Genomic DNA, 21,833 nt, shown 5'->3' with positions numbered 1-21,833 from the left:
TTGCCCTTCCTTCCCTCCTTCGTCCCCTCCTCACACCCCACCCCGGACGGCCACAAAGACGGCGACCGCAAAGCACCACGCGGAGATACCCGTGTTTCTGGAAGCCAGCTTTACTGTGCTAGAGGAAGAGGGTCCCCACATCCGGCCCTCGCCCTCCTGGCCCAGTTTGCTGAGGCAACGCACTTGGCCTGCCCACCAGGTGGGGCAGGAAGTCTCGAGCCTTCCCTTGGGGTGGGGAGGAGGGGGATGGGTCAGCAGCTTTACCGCCCGCTCTGCTCTCCACTGCGGAGACTGGGGCTCCGGCAGAGGCTGGACTGTGATCTTGAGGTTCAGGGGTGCATTCTGAGTGGCTTCCCTTGGCATAGGTGGTCGGCCCTCAGCAACTGCAACCCTCATTTGGCTCTGTCACCCTGGGCTGCCAGGACACAAGTCTTTCCATGCTTTTCCCAGTGCTTGACTTGGCACTCCCTGCAGGCAGGTGGGTGTTGAGGATGGCAGTGCATGTGGGGGATGTGGCAGTAGGGCTTAGGGGTCCAAGGTCCTAGGATACCCTCACCTGCAGCAATACCACTCATTCTGGCATCGTGAGCAGCGCTTAGAAGCGTCTGCACTGCAGTAAGCACAGCGGGGCCGCTCTGGAGCCACTGCCTCTAGCACATCCAGCCTGTAGGTCTCAGCCCACCTGGGGGAAAGTCAGGAAGGTCTGACTGGCCCTGGAAGGTGGGGGCATCCCTGCCCACATCCATGCCTCCTGCATCCCATCCACTCCTCCTGCCAGTTTCACGGGACTTACCTTTGTGCCTGCAGCTGCAGGTCCTGCTCTGAGGGGCTGAACACATGCTGGAGCTGGTACTTGGCAATTGCCTGCCACTTGCCTCTGTTTTCTCGCTCCAGCCGCTCCCAGATTTCTGGGATCTAGGGGAGAGGAGTGGAGAGTGGCAGGAAGGTGCTGGTAAAGTAGGACAGTGGTCCTGAGGAGCTAACTTTCCAGTGTCTACCTGTTCCAACACCAGGTCCTTCTTAGGGGGCTGGGTTTCAGTCAGGGCCAGATGGGCCAGGAAACTCTGCAAGTGGGCCAGGTTGGGCAGCTGGTCCAGTAGTGTGTCTGTGAGGAAGGCCCGAAGCTGCAAGAGTGTCCATTGGAGGCCAGTGATGCAGGTGCTGGCCAGGGGGCCAAGGAAAAGGAAGGGGCTGGGTTGGGCTGAGCATGCCTGTGGGGGTCCATGTCCCACTAGCTGGTATGTCACCTGAGGCCCAAGGACTGAAAAGAACATGGGGGTTGAAGTGGGTGGGCAAAGATAAACAGCAGGGATGCGGTCAGGGTAGGATGGGGAGGGCAGTGCTGGGGCTGTGGGGGCTGGTGCAGAGGGAGTCCGACCTTGAGTAGCTGTCCCTTGGCAAAACTTGTGAGGCAGTAGCGCGCCTGGGCCTCAGGGCTTAGCAGCAGGTTGTACAGGGCTATCCACACTTGCCCGTCCAACTTGCTCAGCTTTTGCTGCTCTGAGGGGGCCACAGTATGCCAACGGCTGCCCTCGAACTGCTGCAGCTTGCCTGGGGAGAGGAACCAGCACACTGGGTGCAGGCATTGCATTCTCGTCAAGTGAGCCAGCTGTGGGGGCTGGGAGACTGACCACTGCCTGGGAATGGTGGGAGAACCTGGGCCACAAGACTTGCCCAGGCTATAGTGCTGCTAACCCCAGAGCAGGGTGAGCCTCAGTAGTGGACACATGGGCCTGGCCTGCTGCAGAGCTCAGGTCTAGGCCAACCTTGGCTGAGGCATCCTGGTATCCTCAGATGGGCTTGGGGACGGGGTTTGTCTTCATGTGTGCAAACTGCCCCCTCTATCAAAAAGATATCCTGAAGCAGTAGCCTGGGGCTTAGGCTGGTGCAGGAGGACCCTACCTCCTTCCCGCCGGTTCCAGGGACTATGCTCCAGCAGTTCCACCAGGAGGCAGGGCAGGTTGTGTGTGCTAAGCAAACGGCTCAAGGTGCTGAGAGAGAGGCTAGGGGCAGGGACGTTGTGAAGGAGGTGAGCAGAGGCAGGCTACAGGCCCAGTCTTCCAGCCCTCCATGGTAGGCCCAGGCCCAGTCGGACTGCCCACCTGTCCACACAGTCTGTGATGTAGCGCAGTACTGAGAGGGCCTTCAGTGCAATCTCAAATTCCATCAGCTCTGCCTGCTTCTGCAGCTCCTGCGAGGTCACAGAGTGTTCACGCTGGGCCACCCTTGCCTGTGCAGGCCTTGGGGAATCCAGACCTAGGCTTTCACAACCCTAGGTAACCTTAACCCACCTGCATGGGGTTGCTGTCCTGGGACCCCTCCCCTTCAGGGGGGCCACCACAGCCACTCCGGGCCACCAGCAGAGTCAGTTTGCGGTGGCAATAGTCTACCAAGTCCAAGACAGTGTCTTCTGCTGACTCACACACCTCCTGGGGAAAGGGGGAGGGAAACTTTCTGTGTCTGATGCCCTCCCCACACAGATACAACCTCCCTTCCTGCCAGGCCCTGACCCGAAACTGTGGCCCATGGGCAGAGATAGTCCCTCACCTTGTGGAAGAACACTGTCTCCAAGAGGTTGATGATGGAGGCCTCGTGGTGCACCTGACAGACAAAGAGAGGGACAGGGCCTGTGGTAGGGATAGGGGCTACCAGCTCCCCTCCCCAGACCAGAGCCCTCTGAAGGAGTGGGAGGAGGTATGAACCAGGGGCCTAGCTCACCACCATGTAGATGGGAAAGGTGTTCTGGGGCTTGAAGTCCTCCACCCTGCAGAGCACAGGGAACACCTTCTGCTTCCACATCTCCACTGCGATCAGCTCCTCCACCAGCGTTGGGACCTTTGAAGGGTGGGGTAAAGGACAGGGATGAGATGGGCCTACCTTTGCCCGGCAACCCTCCCATCCCTAGCTCGGCTCAGCTCAGCCCAGATCTCCCCAAACACTGCTGGGCCCCTAAACTATCCCAAACCCCATGGCTATCCTTCCTGATTTTTCTCTTGCATTTCAGACCTTCGTTTCCAGCTGCTCCCAACACCTCTGTGATGTCCCTCGTGCTTATGTGACTGGCTCCTGCCCAGTTGCCAGACTGCCTTGCCCTGCCTGCACCTGTACCCTTATCCTCCCCCCGCCCATTCAGGCGTCCCTTTCAAGTCAGCGCTTCTGCTCATGCCCTCCCTCTTGTCCCTGTCCTGTGGTTCTCCAAGGCTCTTGTGTGCCTTGGCCTCACTGTTACTCAGGACCCTTCACAGTGCCCTGTTCTTCTTATCCTATCCCCTTGTATGAGTTCCACCTTTCTCTTGCAAAGGAATTCTTTTTTTTTTTTTCTTGTCACCCAGGCTGGAGTACAGTGGCACGATCTCGGCTCTCTGTAACCTCTGCCTCCCAGGTTCAAGCGATTCTCCTGCCTCAGCCTCCCGAGTAGCTGGGATTACAGGTGTGCACCACCATGCTCAGCAAATTTTTGTATTTTTAGTAGACACAGGGTTTCACCATGTTGGTCAGGCTGGCCTTGAACTCCTGACCCCAGGTGATCCACCCATCTTGGCCTCTCAAAGTGCTAGGATTACAGGCATGAGCCACCACACCCGGCTTTTTTTTTTTTTTGGTCAATTGATATCTCAGGTCATCTGCTGGTGACACTCCCTGGTCCATGTTCCAGCCAGTCATCTCCCTGGTTTCTAATTCCCCCTCTCATGTTAGGAAGGCTGCCTCCTTCCATGCCAAAGTTGCACTTCCAGTTATCTCCCCTCCCTCCTGCCCTCCCTACCCCCTCCCCAGCCTTACAGTCAATTCACAGATGCCTTTAGCATTTGGGCCTTCCCCTCGAAGCCTAAGCTGTTCTAGGACCTACAGCTTTCTCCCTAATCAACTCATGCCCTCCACCCAGCCTGGTGTACCAGAGGCCTGTCCAACAGGGACACAAAATGAAACATGTGACACATTCCTCTCTCCCCTTCAGGGAGGACAGGTGTACCAAGCCAGATGGGAAAAGTACACAGGGGACTCCTGAGGGTTAGAGTAGGTGAGGTATGGGGGAAGGCAGGAACCCTGCCTGTGACCTCGGGGTACCTTCCCATGGGTGACCAGCAGCTCCTGAATGGGCTCGCCCTGGCTGATTGTGGCATCGAGGATGGCTTGCATGTTCAGCTTCTCCAGGTTCTCGTGCTGCTGGTTCCACCTGCCTCAGAGGGTGTGTAAGTGCATGTGGGTCCACATGTGTGCATTCGGAGTGGGGATGGGGGCTGGATCCTATTGAAGCCTAACCTGATCCTGAGGGGACACAGGGGGCTCAGGAGCAATAATATTCCTGTCTCGGAACACTCTGCTCCCCATTTGGGAGCCCCTCCACACTGGGCAGCCCCTCCCCCATGTCAGGCTCCAGCTCCCCCATTCAAGGACAATGACTCCGTGACTCCGCCTGACCCGGGTGCCTCACCCTTCGGAGCCCATCTCGCGTAGCGGGAAGCTGCGCAGACCCCGCACCAGCACTTCAGCTTCCCCGGGCAACAGCAGTTCCAGGTCTCCCATATCGAGGCCGGGGTCCGACGGATCCTGGGCAGCAGCCAGGGTGGGGATGCTGAAACACTCGGGGACGACGGACCCCGACGGTGCCAGAGTCTGGGACAGGACAGTTGCGGGACGGTTGGGGAGCGAGAGTTCTCGCAGCCATGGAAACGGGTTAGCCGCGCCTGCGCAGTGCGGCCTGGGCTCCGCCCCTGGAGGTGGCTCGCGCCTAAATCCGGGCGGGTCTCCAGCCCGCCTCGCCTACGCGGCTGCCAATCGCCACAGTATTTGGATTCCCACAGCTTTCTCGCGATGTGGCCTACGAGTCTCTCCTGAGCTCCAGATCCTTGTGGTCTGGACTCTGCCCTCGGACGCCAAGTCGGCTTGCACGGGGTTGGGGGTAACTCCGACCCCACGAGCTCCTCCTGCGGCTGTGGCATCTTGACCCACCCGCTGCTCCTCCTCCTCCTTATGGCTTCCTGGTTCCTCTATTTCTCGCGTCCCGGCTCCATTAGTTGGCTCTTGAAATACTGCCAGGGCGCACTTCTCTCCATCCTCCCTATGTCCCGACTGTCATCACCTGTCATGGGTTAACTGCGGCAGCCTTTTCTGCAGACTTACTTCCACGCTTGATCCTCACGGACAGCCCCAGAGCCTTAAAAGTGTGTATCAGGCCGGGCGCGGTGGCTCACGCCTGTAATTTCAGCACTCTGGGAGGCCGAGGCGGGCAGATCACTTGAGGTCAGGAGTTTGAGACCAGCCTGGGCAACATGGTGAAAGCTTGTTTCTATTAAAAGTACAAAAATTAGACAGGTGTGGTAGCACACACCAGTTGTCCCAGCTACTCGGGAGACTGAGGCAGGAGAATCACTTGAGCACAGGAGGTAGAGTTTGCAGTGAGGCAAGATTCCACCACTGCACTCCAGCTTGGACAACAAAGGGAGACTCTGTCTCAAAAAAAAAAAAAAAAAAAAAAAAGTGTATAGACATTACTCCCTCGCATAAGGGGCTCTGTAGCTACCTCTGGCCCTCAAAATGCTAAGTCCGGTGCTGCTTACCAGCAGCTCTGCAAGACCTACTTCTTGCCTGTCTTGTACCTCGGGGCTTGGATTCTTTCCTCTCCTCGCTTCCCTGGACCTACCTCATACATTCCAAAGAGGTTTTTGCCTCAGGGTTTTGCACTTTGCCTGGAATACTCTTCTTTCAGGGCTCAGTTTACATCTCAGTATGGCCTTTCTTGGCTGTTTAATCCAGAGCAGTCCCTGCCTCCAACCCAACTCACTTTTTTTTTTTTTTTTTTGAGACAGAGTCTCAGTCTGTCACCCAGGCTGGAGTGCAGTGGTGTGGTCTCACTCACTGCAACTTTCACCTCCTGGGTTCAAGCCATTCTCTGCCTCAGCCTCCCAAGTAGCTGGGATTACAGGCACCCGCCACACATGGTCTCACTCACTGCAACTTTCACCTCCTGGGTTCAAGCCATTCTCTGCCTCAGCCTCCCAAGTAGCTGGGATTACAGGCACCCGCCACACATGGTCTCACTCACTGCAACTTTCACCTCCTGGGTTCAAGCCATTCTCTGCCTCAGCCTCCCAAGTAGCTGGGATTACAGGCACCCGCCACACATGGTCTCACTCACTGCAACTTTCACCTCCTGGGTTCAAGCCATTCTCTGCCTCAGCCTCCCAAGTAGCTGGGATTACAGGCACCCGCCACACATGGTCTCACTCACTGCAACTTTCACCTCCTGGGTTCAAGCCATTCTCTGCCTCAGCCTCCCAAGTAGCTGGGATTACAGGCACCCGCCACACATGGTCTCACTCACTGCAACTTTCACCTCCTGGGTTCAAGCCATTCTCTGCCTCAGCCTCCCAAGTAGCTGGGATTACAGGCACCCGCCACACACGCAGTTTTTTGTATTTTTAGTAGAGACAGGGTTTCACCACCTTAGCCAGGCTGGTCTTGAACTCCTGACCTCGTGATCCATCTGCCTCGGCCTCCCAACTCACTCTTGATCACATCTGTTTCTTTGAGATTGAGTCTCCTGTCACCTAGGCTGGAGTGCAGTGGCATGATCTCGGCTCACTGCAACCTCTGCCTCCCGGGTTCAAGTGATTCTCTTGCCTCAGCTTCCTGAGTAGCTGGGATTACAGGCGCGCACCACCACACCTGGCTAATTTTTTATATTTTTTTAGTGGAGATGGGGTTTCACTATGTTGGCCAGGTTGTTCTTGACCATCTGATCTCAGGTGATCTACCCGCCTCAGCCTCCCAAAGTGCTGGGATTATAGGTATGAGCCACAGCGCCCAGCTACATCTGTTTCTTTCTAGGTTTATTTATTATTATTATTATTATTATTATTATTATTATTATTGAGATGGGGTCTTGCTCTATCACCCAGGCTGGGGTGCAGTGATGGGATCACAGCTAAATGTAGCCTCCAACTCCTGGCCTCAAGTGATCCCCCCACTTCAGCCTCCTGAGTAACTGGGGCTACAGGTGAGTCACGGCGACCGGACTTTTTTTTTTTGTAATTAACCAGGACTTTTACTTGGCGATTGTCGGTCCTGCCCACCAGATGGCGATCTAGAGCATAACTCGTGGCTATTTCATTCACCGCTGGGTCTCCCGTGACTGGCCCAGAAGCAGCACTCAATAAAGGCTATTTGAAATGGATGTCTTTATTTACAGAACTAAGAGTCAAGCTCTAGACAGTATGACAAGCCTCCTGGTAGGAGGGACTACCCACAGCAATGTGTCCATCCAGCCACCACCAGTCTCACTTCCAGCAGATGATGATGTTGGGGTCATTTTCGAGCCGCTCATCCAACTCATGGTAGCTCATGCCTGGGTGGGGTGGTGGAGGAGAGGTCAGTGGCCTTGGCTTGGCCACCCTGCCCTGACCCCACCCCGACTGCCCGCCTGCCTCCACCTGTCTTGCAGCAGATCTCGTCATAGCTGTGGCAGCCTGTATAAAGCCGGGCAGGGTGGCTCTGCTCTTCCCGAGACACCCGCACAGGATACTTCTGTAGTCGCCTGATGAGGTTCTTCATAAGCCCGAACTGGATCAGCTTCCTAGGATGAGGATCAGAGAACAGAGGGGTGACGCCCTGGCCAGGCCTTCTTTCAGGCAGGCGAACCCTTTCCTGTAGTCTCCCTTCAATTTTGTCTTTGTAGCCCATAATCTCCAGGAAGCCTGCTTGGATTGGCAGTGCCCCATGACCCAGGGCTCCTGAGAGACATAAAGGGTCTAGCTTTCCTCAGGTAACTCCCAAATGCCCCAGCGAATTCTCCTCTGACCGTTCATCAACGTGCTGCAGCTGCTGGGGGTGGCGGCCAATGAGGTCTCGCACGGTAGTGCCAGGGCTCAGGCTGCAGTATAGCTGGAACACATCCCGGAGACTGGCCCTCTTGTGCCCTGTGGGTGCCAGGGATAAGTTTACCATGTGGCCCTGCCCTCCCCAAGATGGCTTCCCCCAAAGCCCACCACTACCTTGCTTGGTCACGTAGGATAGACATGCCTCCTGCAGGGACTTGTCATCTACCAGGTCCTGGACCTTGGGCGTTGGGCAGTATACATTGGAGTACTAGAGGGTAGCAGAAGGCATAGGGGCCTGAGTGAGGGGCTTGGGAAGCTGACACAGCCCTGGTCTGGTCCAGTCACATGGTCCAGTCACTTAATCAAACCCAACTCACCTACCTGGAGGATGGACACCAGTGTCACAACGCCATAGTACCTGAGAGACAGAGTTGTGCTCAGCTTCTGAGGACCATGCCTTCCCAACCCTCACACCCAGGGCCCCTGAGCTGTTCCCTGGCTGGTGACCTTGTACCGGGTATGACTGTAGGCCCACTCACAGCAGGTTCTGGATAGCAATGCGCACCAGGTTGAGCTCCACGTCTGCCTCTGCTGAAATCTTCTGGACGTGGCGGAACCCATCAATGTAGGGCAGGATCTGGGCAGAGTAGGACAAGGTCAGAAGGAAAAGGATGAGGCCAGCGCTGTGGCCAGCCCCAGATGATGATACCCAGGGAGGGATGGCATACTTGTTGTGTAGTGAGGTCCCACTGTGAGTTGAAGAAATCCTCCTTGTCTTTGGTAAAGACAGGTACATCATACTCCTGGGCCACCGGAGGGTCTGGCCGCTGCTCAATCACCTTCAAGTGGATGGTGTTGGACTCATCTGCAAGGGGTCCCATCCATATCCTCAGTGTCACTTCTTCCAAGAGGCCCTCAATTACCATCCAGGCCTCCCAGCATCCCTTGGGGCAAGCAGGTGCCTCTGGGTAGGTCTAATCTTTCTCTTTTTATGAAGTGAGAAACTGAGGCCCACAAAGGGGAAGGAATTGCCCAAGGGGCAGAGCTGGAGAGCTCTACTTCCCCCCTACCCCCAGTCCCAGCTCCATCATGCACTGGACCCTAGACATGGGCATCTCAGCCCATGGCTATTTCCTGCCCACCAATGTGTTCATAAGTCTTGTCCTCCCTGACTGGCTGGGCTCACTTTCCCATTTCTCCTCTACCCCTCTGCTGTCCTTGCAGAGGCTGGCCATACCAATGGGCAGAGTGCACCGGCCCGAGGCATTTAGCTCCTCCAGCAAGATGGTCATGATGGGCACCAACTTCTGCTTGCTCTCCTCCGTGGACACGAAGCTGCTCTCTAGCTAGATAGAGCACGGACAGCATGGTGGGCACATCCCAGGACCCCTGGCTGGTTGGCTGCCCTGAGTCCTGAGCTGGTTGCCAGGGTCTCAGGTTTGGGGGACTTAGGAGACATGGGAACACCTTCCCCAACTGTCCGTAAACCCAAGCCCATCTCATTGCAGACCTCTAGTGTGGTCAGATAGCCAGCCAGCTTTTTAACGATGGGCTCGAGGGCGCAGGTCTTGGCCTGGGCATCACACACGAAGCCCAGGTTGAAGAGGAGGGCATTGCGGCTGTACTTCTTGTGTTCGATGCACACAGGACAGCCGATCAGCTTCTTTTCCATGGCTGTGCTAGATAATTGGAACAGAGTCAGGCCCCCAAGTCTGTCCCTTCCTCCTCCTGGGACAACCCCTGCCGCCCACCGTTCACCCCGAGCTAGGGCCTCACACAGTGATAAGCTTATTCTGCAGCTCTGGCTTGGTGATGATGTACACTTGGACTGTGTCAAACAGCTCTCGGGAGATGAAGTCTTCAGGGACCTGGGAAGGGGAGTGGCAATGGGCCCCTCAGTGGACATCTGTATTTGGTGTAGTACAAATGGTGACCTCCTCATGCCCCCCAAGCCCAAGTCCTCTTGTCCAGCATTCCCCTCTCTCCCACCCACTCAGGCCTATTCTTTCTATTTCCAAACACACGCTATGATCTCACCTCCTTCCTGGCTTCTGCATTCGCTCTACCTGGAACACTTTCTCCTCCCTTATCTAAACTTTCTATGCATCATTTACTCTTCACTCAGTTCAGGGATACTCATGGGTCACCCACCTCACCTTCTGTGGGACCTGGAACCTCTCAACCGGATGCCTACAGCCCAATATCCTACAAACATTGCCAATGTGACCTATGTCTTCCCTGCCACACTGGGAGCCAGGGGCCTGGGTCTGACTATCCTCTAGCCTCACAGTTGTCTGCGAATGAAGTAGCATGCCTGCGTGCAGCACGGGAAACTACCGCCTTTAGGCAGCCGGTTGAGCTCTCGAGAACGTCCCTCTCCCCGCCCAGTCCCGCAAGCCCGGGTGGCACCTGATAGGTGATCTTGGGTCCCAGCGTGGGGTGGAACTCGCTGAAGAATATGCATTCGATGCGGCAGCCGCTGCCCATGGCAATAGCCAGGCCCAGGCCCGTAGCTCCTCGTTCCTCGCGCAGAGGCGTCCCCACCTCCTGTGAACACTTGACACAGACAGCCCCGAAGCCCGTGCCGCTGGGGCACGCAGGCTCGCGAATCCCTCTGCCCAGTGGCGCCTGCGCAGCGCGACTCAGAGGCGTGGCTGCTGGGGGGCTAGTCCCCGGAAGTCCTGGGTGGGTAGACGTCGCACCCGGAAGTAAAGCGGCTCCGCGACGGAGCGGCGGTGCGCGCGGCAGGGCCCGGAGTATCCCGCTTTTTTTGGAGGAAACAACCGTATCAGATCTGCGCTGCGGCTGAGGCAGGCAAGTCCCTAGCGTGGAGGGGCAGCATGCGCGCAGCACTTGGGGAGGCGGTGCGCTAAGGGATTCACGCTGTAACTGGGACCGTAGCAGGGAACTACAATTTCCATAGTGCCCCGCGCCCTCCCAGCGGGCTCTACTGCCGGCGACGGCGTGGTACACGCTGGGATTTGTAGTCTTACATGGCTTTGGGCATCCTACCTGGAAGGCGGACCAGCGTTTGGTACCAGTTCAGATGAGTACACGCTGACAGGCCGCTGGCCCTCGACTGGCATGTTGTGACCGTTCCTGGTGCTGGTCTTGGTACTGTTCTTTCCTATCATAACTTATTGGAAGAGGGTGGCATACCTGCCTTGCAGCCTTTTCTCCAGTGAGGAGTGAACAGTGGGCACCTGAGACCCTGGCCCACGCTACTATGCTTTCAGGCTACAACCACTGGCACGGCTGACCATGGCCCTTTCTGCGGAGACCGAGTCACACATCTACCGAGCTCTGCGTACTGCTTCTGGCGCTGCCGCTCACCTTGTGGCCCTGGGCTTTACCATCTTTGTGGCTGTGCTTGCCAGGCCTGGCTCCAGTAAGTAGAATTCATAGCTGACTTCTGGGAAGGGAAGGGCCGCTTTTCCTGGGGAGGAAGGGCAGTGGGACTCCCGGGAACAGGCCTGGCTGGCTGAGGGAATTCGGTGCCGGAGCGATGAGTGGGGTGGAGCAGGTAGGTGTGGCCAGGGCACACAGAATTCCTGGTTTCTCTTTCCTTGTCTGGGTGCTCCCTTTGGCTGCCTCTCAGGAAGTGTAAGGGAAGGAGGAAGGACTGCCAGAGGAGTGGCAAAGCATGGCCTCTGATCCAGGAAGGGGCCAGGAAGAGAGGATAGGTGTGGGGTCAGCTTGTTGCAGAGCAAGAGGGGGCTCACAGTTTGGCAGCACCCCCTTGGGTGATGGGCCACTGATACTCCTCAACCCTTAAGGATTGGTATGGCTGGTTTCTTCTTGCCTCAGCCCCATGAGGCTTCCTTTTCTCATTCCAGGCCTGTTCTCCTGGCACCCGGTGCTTATGTCTCTGGCTGTAAGTAGTGGACCTGGGCAGTTCTTAGGGGTGGGAGCATGGGCATGGTTGGTGGCCCTGGCAGCCTCTGGATCTTTGTCTACATTTAATATTTGTTTGGAAGAGTTGCATGCTCCAACTACTCCTGCTCATGGTATATATTTGAGACTTGAGGCCGGGCACAGTGGCTCATGCCTGTAATCCCAGCACTTTGGGAGGCCGAGGCGGGCACATCACCTGAGGTCAGGAGATCGAGACCATCCTGGCTAACACGGTGAAACCCCGTCTCTACTAAAAATACAAAAAATTAGCCAGGCATGGTGGCACGTTCCTGTAGTCCCAGCTCGGGAGGAGAGGCAGGAGAATCACATGAACCCAGGAGATGGAAGTTGCAGTGAGCCAAGATTGTGCCACTGCACTCTAACCTAGGCGACAGTGCGAGGCTCCATCTCAAAAAAACCAAAAACCAACCCCCCCCCCGCCCCACAAAAAAGAAAATTAGCTGGGTGTGGTGGCAGGTGCCTGTAATCTCAGTTACTCAGGAGCCTGAGGCAGGAGAATCGCTTGAACCCGGAAGGCGGAGAGTGCATTGAGCTGAGATCATGCCACTGCACTCCAGCCTGGGTGACAGAGAGAGACTATCTCAAAAAAAAAAAAAAAAAAAAAAGACGAATCAGAGTAATTAAGACCCAGGTCAAATGGGTAAGGCTTGTCTAAGCACGAGGCTTCACCCACCTCTAGGCAGAAAGCTGAGACATTGCATTTTGATGCACTTCTGTCCCTTTTTACTTTAATTTCTGGTGATGCACCTAACTTTCCCTGAAATAGTGCACCCGTGTGGCCAGCTCTTGCCAAGAAATTGTATCCAGCCCCACGTTAGGGAAACAAAGCTTGTGAATCATTTATAATTGCCACATCTCAAACCTTGTGTTTGCTTGGTAACATAGCACAGATGACATTTCAGACTGGCACCTAGGAGGAAGTGTGGAGATTATTCAGGGCACATATATCATCCCAGATGGAGTTTTCCACTCTTGCCCCACCAAATGGGGATAGTCTTGTCAGTGGGGAGAGAAAGAAAAAGGGGAACCAGCCCAGACTCACTGGCAGCTGAGAGTTACATAAAGCCCTCTTCCCCTCTTCTGGGGCAGCACCCTCACTTGAGCTTCCCATCCCCTGTCTCCTCAGTTCTCCTTCCTGATGACCGAGGCACTACTGGTGTTTTCTCCTGAGAGTTCGCTGCTGCGCTCCCTCTCACGGAAGGGCCGAGCACGCTGCCACTGGGTGCTGCAGCTGCTGGCCCTGCTGTGTGCACTGCTGGGCCTCGGCCTTGTCATCCTCCACAAAGAGCAGCTTGGCAAAGCCCACCTGGCTACGCGGCATGGGCAGGCAGGGCTGTTGGCTGTGCTGTGGGCAGGGCTGCAATGCTCAGGTGGAGTGGGGCTGCTCTACCCCAAGCTGCTGCCCCGCTGGCCCCTGGCGAAGCTCAAGCTATACCATGCTACCTCTGGGCTGGTGGGCTACCTGCTGGGTAGTGCCAGCCTCTTGCTGGGCATGTGCTCACTCTGGTTCACTGCTTCTGTCACTGGTGCAGCCTGGTACCTGGCTGCACTATGCCCTGTCCTCACCAGCTTGGTCATTATGAACCAGGTGAGCAATGCCTACCTATACCGCAAGAGGATCCAACCGTGAGCTCTTCCCAGCCTAGGGGAAGCCTGGATTTGCCCCTCCATGTAGGAGCTGGGGGTAGGGACCTCTTGAACTCTCTCAGCTGAGTCAGGGGACACCTCAGGCACTGGGACAGTTGGGCAGTTGGAGGCCCATATGTGAATTCCTGCTCATGCTGGAGTGCCTCCCATTTCCTTCCCCTCTCTCCGTCATCCCAGAGGAACTTATGCATCATGTGTCTGGATGAAGCTAGGGCTGCAAGACTGCCTCCCCTGCAAGGCAGCTCATACTTGTACTGTGTGTCCAGAAATTTCAGGAGAGAAAAAAGTAAAAATTTTTACAAAAATGACTGAAAAGATTGATGGGAGAAGCAGCCCAGAGCTGGGGATGGTTCTTGTTAATGCCATCAGCATGGGAAAATGGGCAGCTGGGCAAGATGGGGACCCCTCTGATCCCTGGCTGTTCCCTATGGGGCTGAAGCTCTCCCAGCAGACAAATCCCCAGGATCTAGCTGCTGAGCCTCCCAGGCCACTCTGGGCCCTGGCAGGCCCTAGAGCTGCAGCTGTGAATGGTACAGCTGTGTGTCCTTTCTGTCCCCTGGCTGTCCACTGTGCTGGAGTCTCCAGACTGTGAGGGTTAGATACATACAATAACAGGATGGGAGCTGGGGGCGAGTTGTCTCTAGGGGTGGCAAGCACTGAACATTCTGTCTTAGAGGTAAACCATGGATAAGAACAGCGCCTTATGATGGAGAGGCCCTTATCATCAGATCTAGGCAGGGACAGAAGGCCTCCCAGATAGGGATTCGAAGGGAAAGAAAAAAGGAGTAAGAGTCTGAGGCAATAGCTCTGGGAAGGTTACTTGGCAGTGTGCATGTGGTGGTGGCGGTGGTGGGGAGCTGGGGCAATGGGCTTCTCTATCCAGGTGGAGTTACCATGGAGACAATCAAGTCCCTGTCTAACTTTGCAGTTGAACGTGATGAGGGGCTGCACAAGGTGGCCTGACAAGAGCCCAGGAGTCATTCGTCAGAGAACTGCTTTATTGATACTGCGAGCCTGGGCTTGGCTGCCCACTCAAAGTGGTCCTGTAGAAAATACCTGGGAGCCGAAGCTGTTCTGGTCCAGAAGCAGTCATGGCCACAGCAGAGGGAAACAAATCCTGACAGGAACAGTCTTTCTGTGGATGGGCAGGGATGTGCAGCCCCAGGTCAGCTCCTGCTTTTGCTGGGCCCCCAGAACATTTTTGGCAAATCCTTGCCTTGGCTCAGGGCTCTCGGCAACCAGTTTCAGATGTGAGGTCCGGCCCAGGAGCTGTGGCATCAGTGTCCCTGCAGCCACTTGCTTGGGGCTGCCAGCTGATGTACATTCTTACCTCAGATGAGGGCCTGGACTGGCCGATGCCTCAGAGGCTCCAGGCCTGGCATAGTGGTTGTCTGGAGTTGGAACCAGGTAGCAAGAGTCCTGGGTAGTGTTGGCGAGAAACAGCAGAAGGCCATGGAAAGCCCCAGCAGGTCTTCTTCCCTCTCCTCAGAGCAGTCAGGTGCCCTGGAGTAGCTGAGAGGATGTCAAGGGGGGCTCAGGAGGGGAGGTGCCACACTCCAGGTGGTCTGGAGTTACAGTGTCGAGGGAGCTGCCTCAAAGGTGATTAGACTGGATTCTGGGGCAGCCCCCTTCCCTGGGGGTGTAGGAGCTTTGTCTGAGGGCAGGGGGCTGTCCACCTTGGCCCCAGACTCCTCTTCATCATCATCCATGCTGGGCCAGACGGACTGGTCCTCCACTCTCTTCAGCCGCTCATTGAGTGCCTTCAGGGCCAGTTGCCTGGGGCCAGAGGAGAGAGGACAGGTCACTCTGGGTTTGGCCTTGGCTCATGCTCTCTGCCCTTCTGCAGCAGGCTGACTCCTCACCATACCACCTAGACTCCTCCCCCAGAATCCCATGTTTCCCCTTCACCATGCAGAGCCTGGGACTCCCCAGAGATTGGTTTAGGACCCACTCTGCCATCAGAATGATAACCCAAAGGCTCTAAGAGTCTTCCCTCCATAGCTGAGGCACCTCCAGGGTGGGAAGGTCAGCTGGGTGTCTGCCAGACTACCCACCAGGCCAGCCACCAGGAATGGTTCTGAGGGTGGTATCTAAGGGTGGGTGGAACTAATGCCCTAGGGCAGATGGGTGGAACGGCAAGTTTTGGAGTTTCCAGGAGTTTCTGCCTGGGTGCGGGCATCACATCCAAGGGAAGGGTTATTAATTCTCCCCGTCTCCTGGTTAGGGGTATCTTGACCCTCCTGGCAAGGGTCAATGGGGAAGGCTGGAACTCAACACCTCCCTTGGTGCTCAGCCCAGGAAGCAGGGCCAACCTGGGTAAGTCTACCCATCCTAACTGACGCTAATATTCTCCCTCTCAGAAGAACCCCCAAAGCCACCAAGGCCCTTGTTAGAGCAGGGACTTCGAGGAACCCTTGCAAGAGGAGAAGGAGAAACAGCCCACATGGGTAGGCATAGGCCAGAGCCTACTGCTTCCAGAGGGTGTATCCTTAGGGGCCCCACTTTGAGGGCAGGTGGGAAAGTCCAACAGAAGAAGGTTTACACGTGTGCTTGGGACCCTGGCTGACCAGAAGGTGGAGTGCCGCAGCTGCCAGGGAACCATTTCAACAGTGACCACTGTGGACTCCTATGCCTCAGCCTCTCTGTGCCACCAATGTGGGGACAGCCCGTGTAGCCTTTCAGGTTCCAGCTGAGAACCAAAATCTACACCATGCCAGGGAACATGACAAAAGAGGCAACAAGGACACGGGTGTAGAAAGCCCTAGCACACTTCCACCCTGCCCGTCAATCTCACACATGACAAGTTGGCATAGACAGGACAGTCCTTCCCTGCTGCTACCCAGGCTCCCATCCTGATGATGCCCTTGCCAGTTCCATCTAAAGCCTGCCAAGGCAGAGAGCGGGTGTCACACTAGTCACTTCCTCACAAGGACCAGAGAGACAGGAAACCCTGCCTCCCTCTCCTGGTAGCCCTTTGGAGTTCGGCATGGCCATGCAGTCAGATGTCAAAGTGGCTGGAGGAATAACCCCCACCCCCATGTAAGCTAACAACCATAAGGCTATGCCAAGAACTCGCCTCTTGACCCTCCCTTCCTCCCCACCAACCTGCTTCCCCCGCATCCATTTTCTTGGGCCTGGGCAGAGGTTTTCGAATGTCCAGCCAACCCTAATAATCCAACACCTCTCAGTGGAGGAGGGGTCCCCACTGGCCTGGCCCCACCTGAATAGCTCTGGGGGACAGTTCAATTCCTACCAGGCCCAGCTCTCCTGGCCCCAACTTTAATACCAGCTAAGGTTAAGAGAGACTTCTGTCCTTAAGGCTTATCACCTATAAAGACCCAAGCTCTAGAGCCCAGAATTATGCTCTACAGCATGCTGTATATACTTTTCTTTTCTTTTTTTTTTTTTTGAGACGGAGTCTTGCTCTGCCGCCCAGGCTGGAGTGCAGTGGCCGGATCTCAGCTCACTGCAAGCTCCGCCTCCTGGGTTTTTAAGCCATTCTCCTGCCTCAGCCTCCCGAGTAGCTGGGACTACAGGCGCCCGCCACGTCGCCCAGCTAGTTTTTTGTATTTTTTTAGTAGAGACGGGGTTTCACCGTGTTAGCCAGGATGGTCTCGATCTCCTGACCTCGTGATCCGCCCGTCTCGGCCTCCCAAAGTGCTGGGATTACAGGCTTGAGCCACCGTGTATATACTTTTCAACACCTACCACACCTTGGGCCCATAGTGATCTGTGGCCCTTCCCCAGCTGGAACTCCTTCAAGAAAGGAATGTGTCCCACACTCAATTCCACAGCCCAGTGGAGAGTAAATACAGGGATAACTGCAGCTAAATTCATAGAGCTTTCTGCCACGACCCCATTCACAGGTGAGCAAAAGCAGGAGCCTTGGCAATGCAAAGGACAAAGCCCGCCCCAGATCTTAACTACTCAAGTAATTGCCTCAAAACACTCAATAATAATGTTGGAAATGGAGCTGTGGATTTTGTGAAAGCTGGGACCACTTTGCTGGCTCCACAGATCTGGGAGAGAGAGAAAGAGCTGAATTTAAAAAGATCCCTCCTGCCCTGGCCAAAGTGCATTTAGTGAAGAATTCAGCTGGGACTCCTGATGCTGTGGATGGCTTGGTTTATAGATAATGAAAGGGTCATCGCCACTCCCTGGTGTAGTCAGCAGGCTCCCTCAGTGGGTCATGTAGCCTGTGTCTGGTTTTGGTGACACATGCCTGCTGGAGACGGAGGTAAATGTGGTAATACCCCAAGCTTCCCTCTCTATAAATAAGTGGCAGAGAAGCACAGCATCTGAGTTAAAGCCCAGGAAGAGGACACAGCATTTGGAAATTGGAGTGGCCCAGATCACCTTTCGAGGACCCCAGGCCTCCTTCCCTGTCCCTTCCTCACAGGGAAAGTACCAGCAGGTTGCTTCTGGCTCCCAGGCCCAATGTCTAGGATTCTGAGATTCTGAGGCAAGGCCAGGGTTCTGTGTACCTCCACTGGGCCTTCACAGCACCTAAGGAAACTGCATTTCTTGAGACAATAAGTCTCTAAGTGGCCACAGTGGTGAGGAAAGTGCCTCGTGGACCCCAGACACCTAACTGCTGAGTTCCTCAAGGCCAAAGACTGATTTTATCTTTCCAGATCTGCCCTAATACCTGACTGTAGGTCTCCACCTATGTACGGCAAACACCTCAACAGATGGTATGCGACTCGACCAGCATGCTCCTAGCTTGACAAGATTTTGGAAAATTTCACAGTACCTTCTCCGCTCGGCGTCTTGAGGGTCTGTGCCTGGCAGGCTGATGGTGATGGAGGATGGGGCACCCACATCGTAGCGCTTCACCGTCTTCTGGCATATCTTTACCTTCACCAGGAGGCCGTGCACCAAGTTCGCCAGCAACCCCACCACAGGCTGCAGGATCTCAGGGAAGAAAGTGGCGAAAGCAAAGTGGTCAGCCATGTCCCCTCGGCCCCGGCTGTGCCGCTGGTAGAAGCGAAGATACACCCAACTGGAGAGCAATCCGAAGCCATAGGAAGCCAGTGCCGGGCTCTGGAGCAGCGTGGCGAGCCGCAGCAGGAGCAGCAGCGCCAGCAGCAGCATGGGCATCACACTGACGCGCACCTGGGGCACTCGCAGGACCACACAATCCCCCATGGTTTGCTTGAGTGCCACCAGGACACCACCTAGGAAGCCCAAGGCGCCGTGGATACGGACAGTGAACAAGTAGACCAGGTTGAAGGAAGCCATGTAGGTGAGGAGGTAGGCGAAGGCCCCCAGCAGCCCTACAGACACATTTACTACTGAGAAGAAGATGAGCAGCTCCAAGGCCCCCCAGAGGGGCTCCAGCAAACGCCCGGCCACCACCACCGTGGTCAGGCTGATGGCCACGTCCCACACATGCTGCTCCATCAGCCCATGGGTGGCCAGGGTCCAGATCCAGAAGTTGGGGGGAAAGAGGTAGCCCGGGGTGACCGCCAGGCAGCCTGTGTCCACGGCGAAGGAGAGCAGGTAGAGGAATAGTACGGCTGCACACAGAGCCTTCACCACCACGCTGGCGCTGGCCAGGATGGCCCCCAAGTGCTGGCGGGCGCCTGGCAGGGCACGTTGCATCTTTCCGGCGGCTGTCGACCTGAGGAAAGGGTCTGGTAGGCCAGGGGCCTCCCCGGGGCCTCGTCCCAGTCCGGCCCCGATGGGAGGCCCAGGCCCGGCCTAGTCACTGGCCTATGGCCCTGGTAAAGGATCCGCTTCCGATCGGGTGGGGCTCTGGTCCTGAGGGGCCGACTCGGGCCTTGTCGCCGGGCCGCAGCGTAGGCCCCTCGCCCGGGACCTGAGGGAAGGCCCTGGACGGCTTCGGCACGCCCGCCTGCCCACCCTGTAGGCCCCGTGCCAGGCTAGCCTGGCTGGCGTTGATCTCAGGGCTGGGCCTCCTCCATCCACTCCGAGGCCCTTCGGTTCGCAAGGGGGCTAGTTCCGTACCCGAGTCAAGCCTGGTCAGCTCCCGCTGGGCCTGGCTCCTGGCTTCGACCGTACCTCCTTTCTCGGGGGGCCGACAAACAGGGTGCTGCGCCTGCGCGCCCCCGGCGGCAGCGGGCTGTCCTCTAAGCGCCTGTGTTCCGGCTCCTCTGCATGCTGGGATACGGAGTCCTTGGTTGCAGCCGGGGAAGAGTGGGACAGGGTTCTGGCTAGAACTACAAGTCCCAGGAGGCCATGCGCACGGATCGGTTCCCGTCGTGGTGAGAGGGGACTGTGCTGGGACTTGTAGTTCTCGGGGACCGTTTCCGTCGGTTCTCAGGAGGTGGGAAGGGATGAATTAGCATCTCTAACCCCTGAAAGCGGCGGTGGGGGTTCGGGAAGCAACACAGCTCTAGCGCCCACACTTGCTGAATTCCCTGGGAAGAGTAGCTCTATTTGTGCATGTACCTCTGAGCGAGTGTGTCCTTCTCGGGTGGCGTGTGGGTGTGGGTCACTGTGTGACAAACAGAACCTCCGTGGTCTGTTGAATGGGACCTGACCCAGGCTGGAACCCTTGCTCTGCCTTGGCGGCTGTGTGGCATTGGTTAAGTTCCTGAACCTTTTTGAAACTCAGTTTCATGGACCGTAAAATGTAGATGATGACATGATCTTCCTGTCCTAATAAGGGGAAAGGGGTGTAAAATGCCAGTCCACCCTGGGTACTCAGGGAGTGTTGCCCATGTTGCCTTTTTTTGTTTGTTTTCTCCCACTTGGAAACATTTTTGGTTTGTTATTTCACGTTGCCTTTTTTCCAAGTGAGGTGGACCTGGAGCACAGGCCTAGGACTCCCTCCCGCATAGGGACGAGGCTGGGCTGCCCTCAGTGACACTTCTCCCCACTAGAGACTTCTGATCACTGCGGAGGAAGAGAGGTCTCTCCACAAGCCTGGGCCAGGCCTGTTCTGGCCCCACTTCACGCCACAGTGGCTTCTGACAGTGGTTGTGTTCTGTCTTTTTTTTTTTTTGTACATTGAGTTACTTAAAAAAAAACTGTATATATAGGCTGGACACGGTGGCTCATGCCTGTAATCCCAGCACTTAGGGAGGCCAAGGTGGGCGGATCACCTGAGGTCGGGAGTTTGAGACCAGCCTGACCAAGATGGATAAACCCCGTCTCTACTAAAAATACAAAATTAGCCAGGCGTGGTGGCACATGCCTGTAATCCCAGCTACTTGGGAGGCTGAGGCAGGAGAATCACTTGAACCTGAGAGGCGCAGGTTGTGGTGAGCCAAGATCCTGCCATTGCACTCCAGCCTGGGCAAAGAGTGAAACTTTGTCTCAAAACAAAAAGCTGTACATGTAATTAAAACAATTTTAGACAAAGTACTTTTATAAAGCACAGAATCCCTTCCTTTCAGCCACTGATTTCAGTGTGTGCTGATGTGTGCATGGCCTACAGATTACAAAGGGTGCTGATGCTTTTTTTTCTGGGGTCTGGGTTCCCACTGGTTGCCACATCAGGGTAAGGTTGCCAGTTTTAGCAAATCAAAATATAGGATGCTCAGTCAAATTTGAATTCCAGATAAACAACGAATAATCTTTGAGTATAATCATGTCCCCTCCCCCCACTTTTTTTTTTGAAACAGGGTCTAGCTTTGTCCCAGGCTGGAGTGCAGTGGCACAATCATAGCTCACTGCCACCTCAAACTCCTGGACTGAAGGGATCCTCCAGCCTCAGCCTCCTGATTAGCTGGGACTACAGGCACACACTACTGTGCCCAGCTAATTTTTTTTTTTTTTTTTTTGAGACGGAGTCTCGCTTGTCGCGCCAGGCCGGAGTGCTGTGGCCGGATCTCAGCTCACTGCAAGCTCGCGCCTCACCGGGTTCACGCCGCATTCTCCCTGCCCTCCAGCCTCCGAGTAAGCCTGGGACTACAGGCGGCCCGCCCACCTCGCCCCGGCTAATTTTTTGTAATTTTTTAGTAGAAAGACGGGGTTTCACGCGTGTTAGGCCAGGATGGTCTCGAGCCTCCTGACGCTCCGTGAATCCCTCGGCCGTCTCCGGCCTCCCAAAGTGCTGGGATAGCAGGCCTTGAGCCACCAGCGCCCGGCCAGCCCCAGCTAATTTTTAAAAAAATTTTTTATTTTGGCCGGGCCGGGCGGTGGGCTCAAGCCTGTAATCCCAGCCACTTTGGGAGGCCCGTAGACCGGGGTGGATCATGAGGTCCAGGAGATGCAAGACCATCCTGGCTGACACGGTGAAACCTCGTCTCTACTAAAAAAATACAAAAACTAGCCCGGCGAGGTGGCGGGCCGCCTGTAGTCCTGCAGCTAACTCGGGAGGACCCCCTGAGGCAGGAGAATGGCGTAAAATCTGGGAGTCCTGGGAGGCGGAGCTTTGCAGTGACTGAGAAATCGCGGCCCACTGCAACTCCAGGCCCGGGTTGAAACAGAGGAGAACTCCGCCTCAAAAAAAAAAAAAAAAAAAAAAAAAAAATTTTTTTTGTA

The 21,833-nt window shown here is 55.8% G+C and overlaps 4 protein-coding genes across 10 annotated transcripts; 1 reads left to right on the top strand and 3 right to left on the bottom strand.

The window, feature by feature from the left end:
* Nucleotides 1-92: 92 nt before the first annotated feature.
* On the bottom strand, nt 93-4,685 carry ZMYND10 (zinc finger MYND-type containing 10). Of its 4 annotated transcripts, none has more exons than XM_017867988.1 (12): nt 4,433-4,685; nt 4,066-4,174; nt 2,719-2,835; nt 2,548-2,601; nt 2,292-2,429; nt 2,103-2,191; nt 1,903-2,003; nt 1,379-1,551; nt 999-1,124; nt 794-915; nt 557-682; nt 93-468 (listed from the first exon to the last, which is right to left on the bottom strand). In XM_017867988.1, exons 1-12 carry the CDS (start codon nt 4,522-4,524, stop codon nt 393-395), a joined length of 1,323 nt encoding a protein of 440 aa, XP_017723477.1. In that variant the 5' UTR covers nt 4,525-4,685; the 3' UTR covers nt 93-392. The 4 variants fall into 4 exon arrangements, with proteins under 4 accessions (XP_017723477.1, XP_017723476.1, XP_017723478.1 ...); XM_017867987.1 differs by having other exon boundaries at nt 95-468; nt 2,103-2,215; XM_017867989.1 differs by lacking the exon at nt 4,066-4,174 and having other exon boundaries at nt 95-468; nt 2,103-2,215; nt 4,433-4,663.
* Nucleotides 4,686-7,158: 2,473 nt separating this feature from the next.
* NPRL2 (NPR2 like, GATOR1 complex subunit) lies at nt 7,159-10,979 on the bottom strand. 3 transcript variants are annotated; one of them, XM_017867973.1, is made up of 11 exons: nt 10,227-10,979; nt 9,594-9,685; nt 9,328-9,496; nt 9,055-9,163; nt 8,546-8,682; nt 8,357-8,454; nt 8,199-8,235; nt 7,992-8,085; nt 7,799-7,916; nt 7,431-7,573; nt 7,159-7,345 (listed from the first exon to the last, which is right to left on the bottom strand). In XM_017867973.1, exons 1-11 carry the CDS (start codon nt 10,302-10,304, stop codon nt 7,278-7,280), a joined length of 1,143 nt encoding a protein of 380 aa, XP_017723462.1. In that variant the 5' UTR covers nt 10,305-10,979; the 3' UTR covers nt 7,159-7,277. The 3 variants fall into 3 exon arrangements, with proteins under 3 accessions (XP_017723462.1, XP_017723464.1, XP_017723463.1); XM_017867975.1 differs by having other exon boundaries at nt 9,328-9,491; nt 10,227-10,318; XM_017867974.1 differs by lacking the exon at nt 7,992-8,085 and having other exon boundaries at nt 8,195-8,235; nt 10,227-10,446.
* Nucleotides 10,347-13,676, top strand: CYB561D2 (cytochrome b561 family member D2). Of its 2 annotated transcripts, none has more exons than XM_017867977.1 (4): nt 10,347-10,631; nt 11,054-11,205; nt 11,654-11,691; nt 12,859-13,676. In XM_017867977.1, exons 2-4 carry the CDS (start codon nt 11,079-11,081, stop codon nt 13,360-13,362), a joined length of 669 nt encoding a protein of 222 aa, XP_017723466.1. In that variant the 5' UTR covers nt 10,347-10,631; nt 11,054-11,078; the 3' UTR covers nt 13,363-13,676. The 2 variants fall into 2 exon arrangements, with proteins under 2 accessions (XP_017723466.1, XP_017723467.1); XM_017867978.1 differs by having other exon boundaries at nt 10,988-11,205.
* Nucleotides 13,677-14,356: 680 nt separating this feature from the next.
* On the bottom strand, nt 14,357-20,283 carry TMEM115 (transmembrane protein 115). The gene is made up of 2 exons (XM_017867976.1): nt 18,133-20,283; nt 14,357-15,155 (listed from the first exon to the last, which is right to left on the bottom strand). The coding sequence occupies exons 1-2, from the start codon at nt 18,981-18,983 to the stop codon at nt 14,951-14,953; spliced, it is 1,056 nt and encodes a 351-aa protein (XP_017723465.1). The 5' UTR covers nt 18,984-20,283; the 3' UTR covers nt 14,357-14,950.
* Nucleotides 20,284-21,833: the final 1,550 nt, after the last annotated feature.

The sequence above is a fragment of the Rhinopithecus bieti genome, unplaced genomic scaffold, assembly GCF_001698545.2.
Source record: "Rhinopithecus bieti isolate Rb0 unplaced genomic scaffold, ASM169854v2 scaffold_3875, whole genome shotgun sequence".
Lineage (NCBI taxonomy): Eukaryota > Metazoa > Chordata > Mammalia > Primates > Cercopithecidae > Rhinopithecus > Rhinopithecus bieti.
The sequence above is the reverse complement of the archived record's forward strand: the minus strand, read 5'-3'. Positions and strand labels throughout refer to the sequence as shown.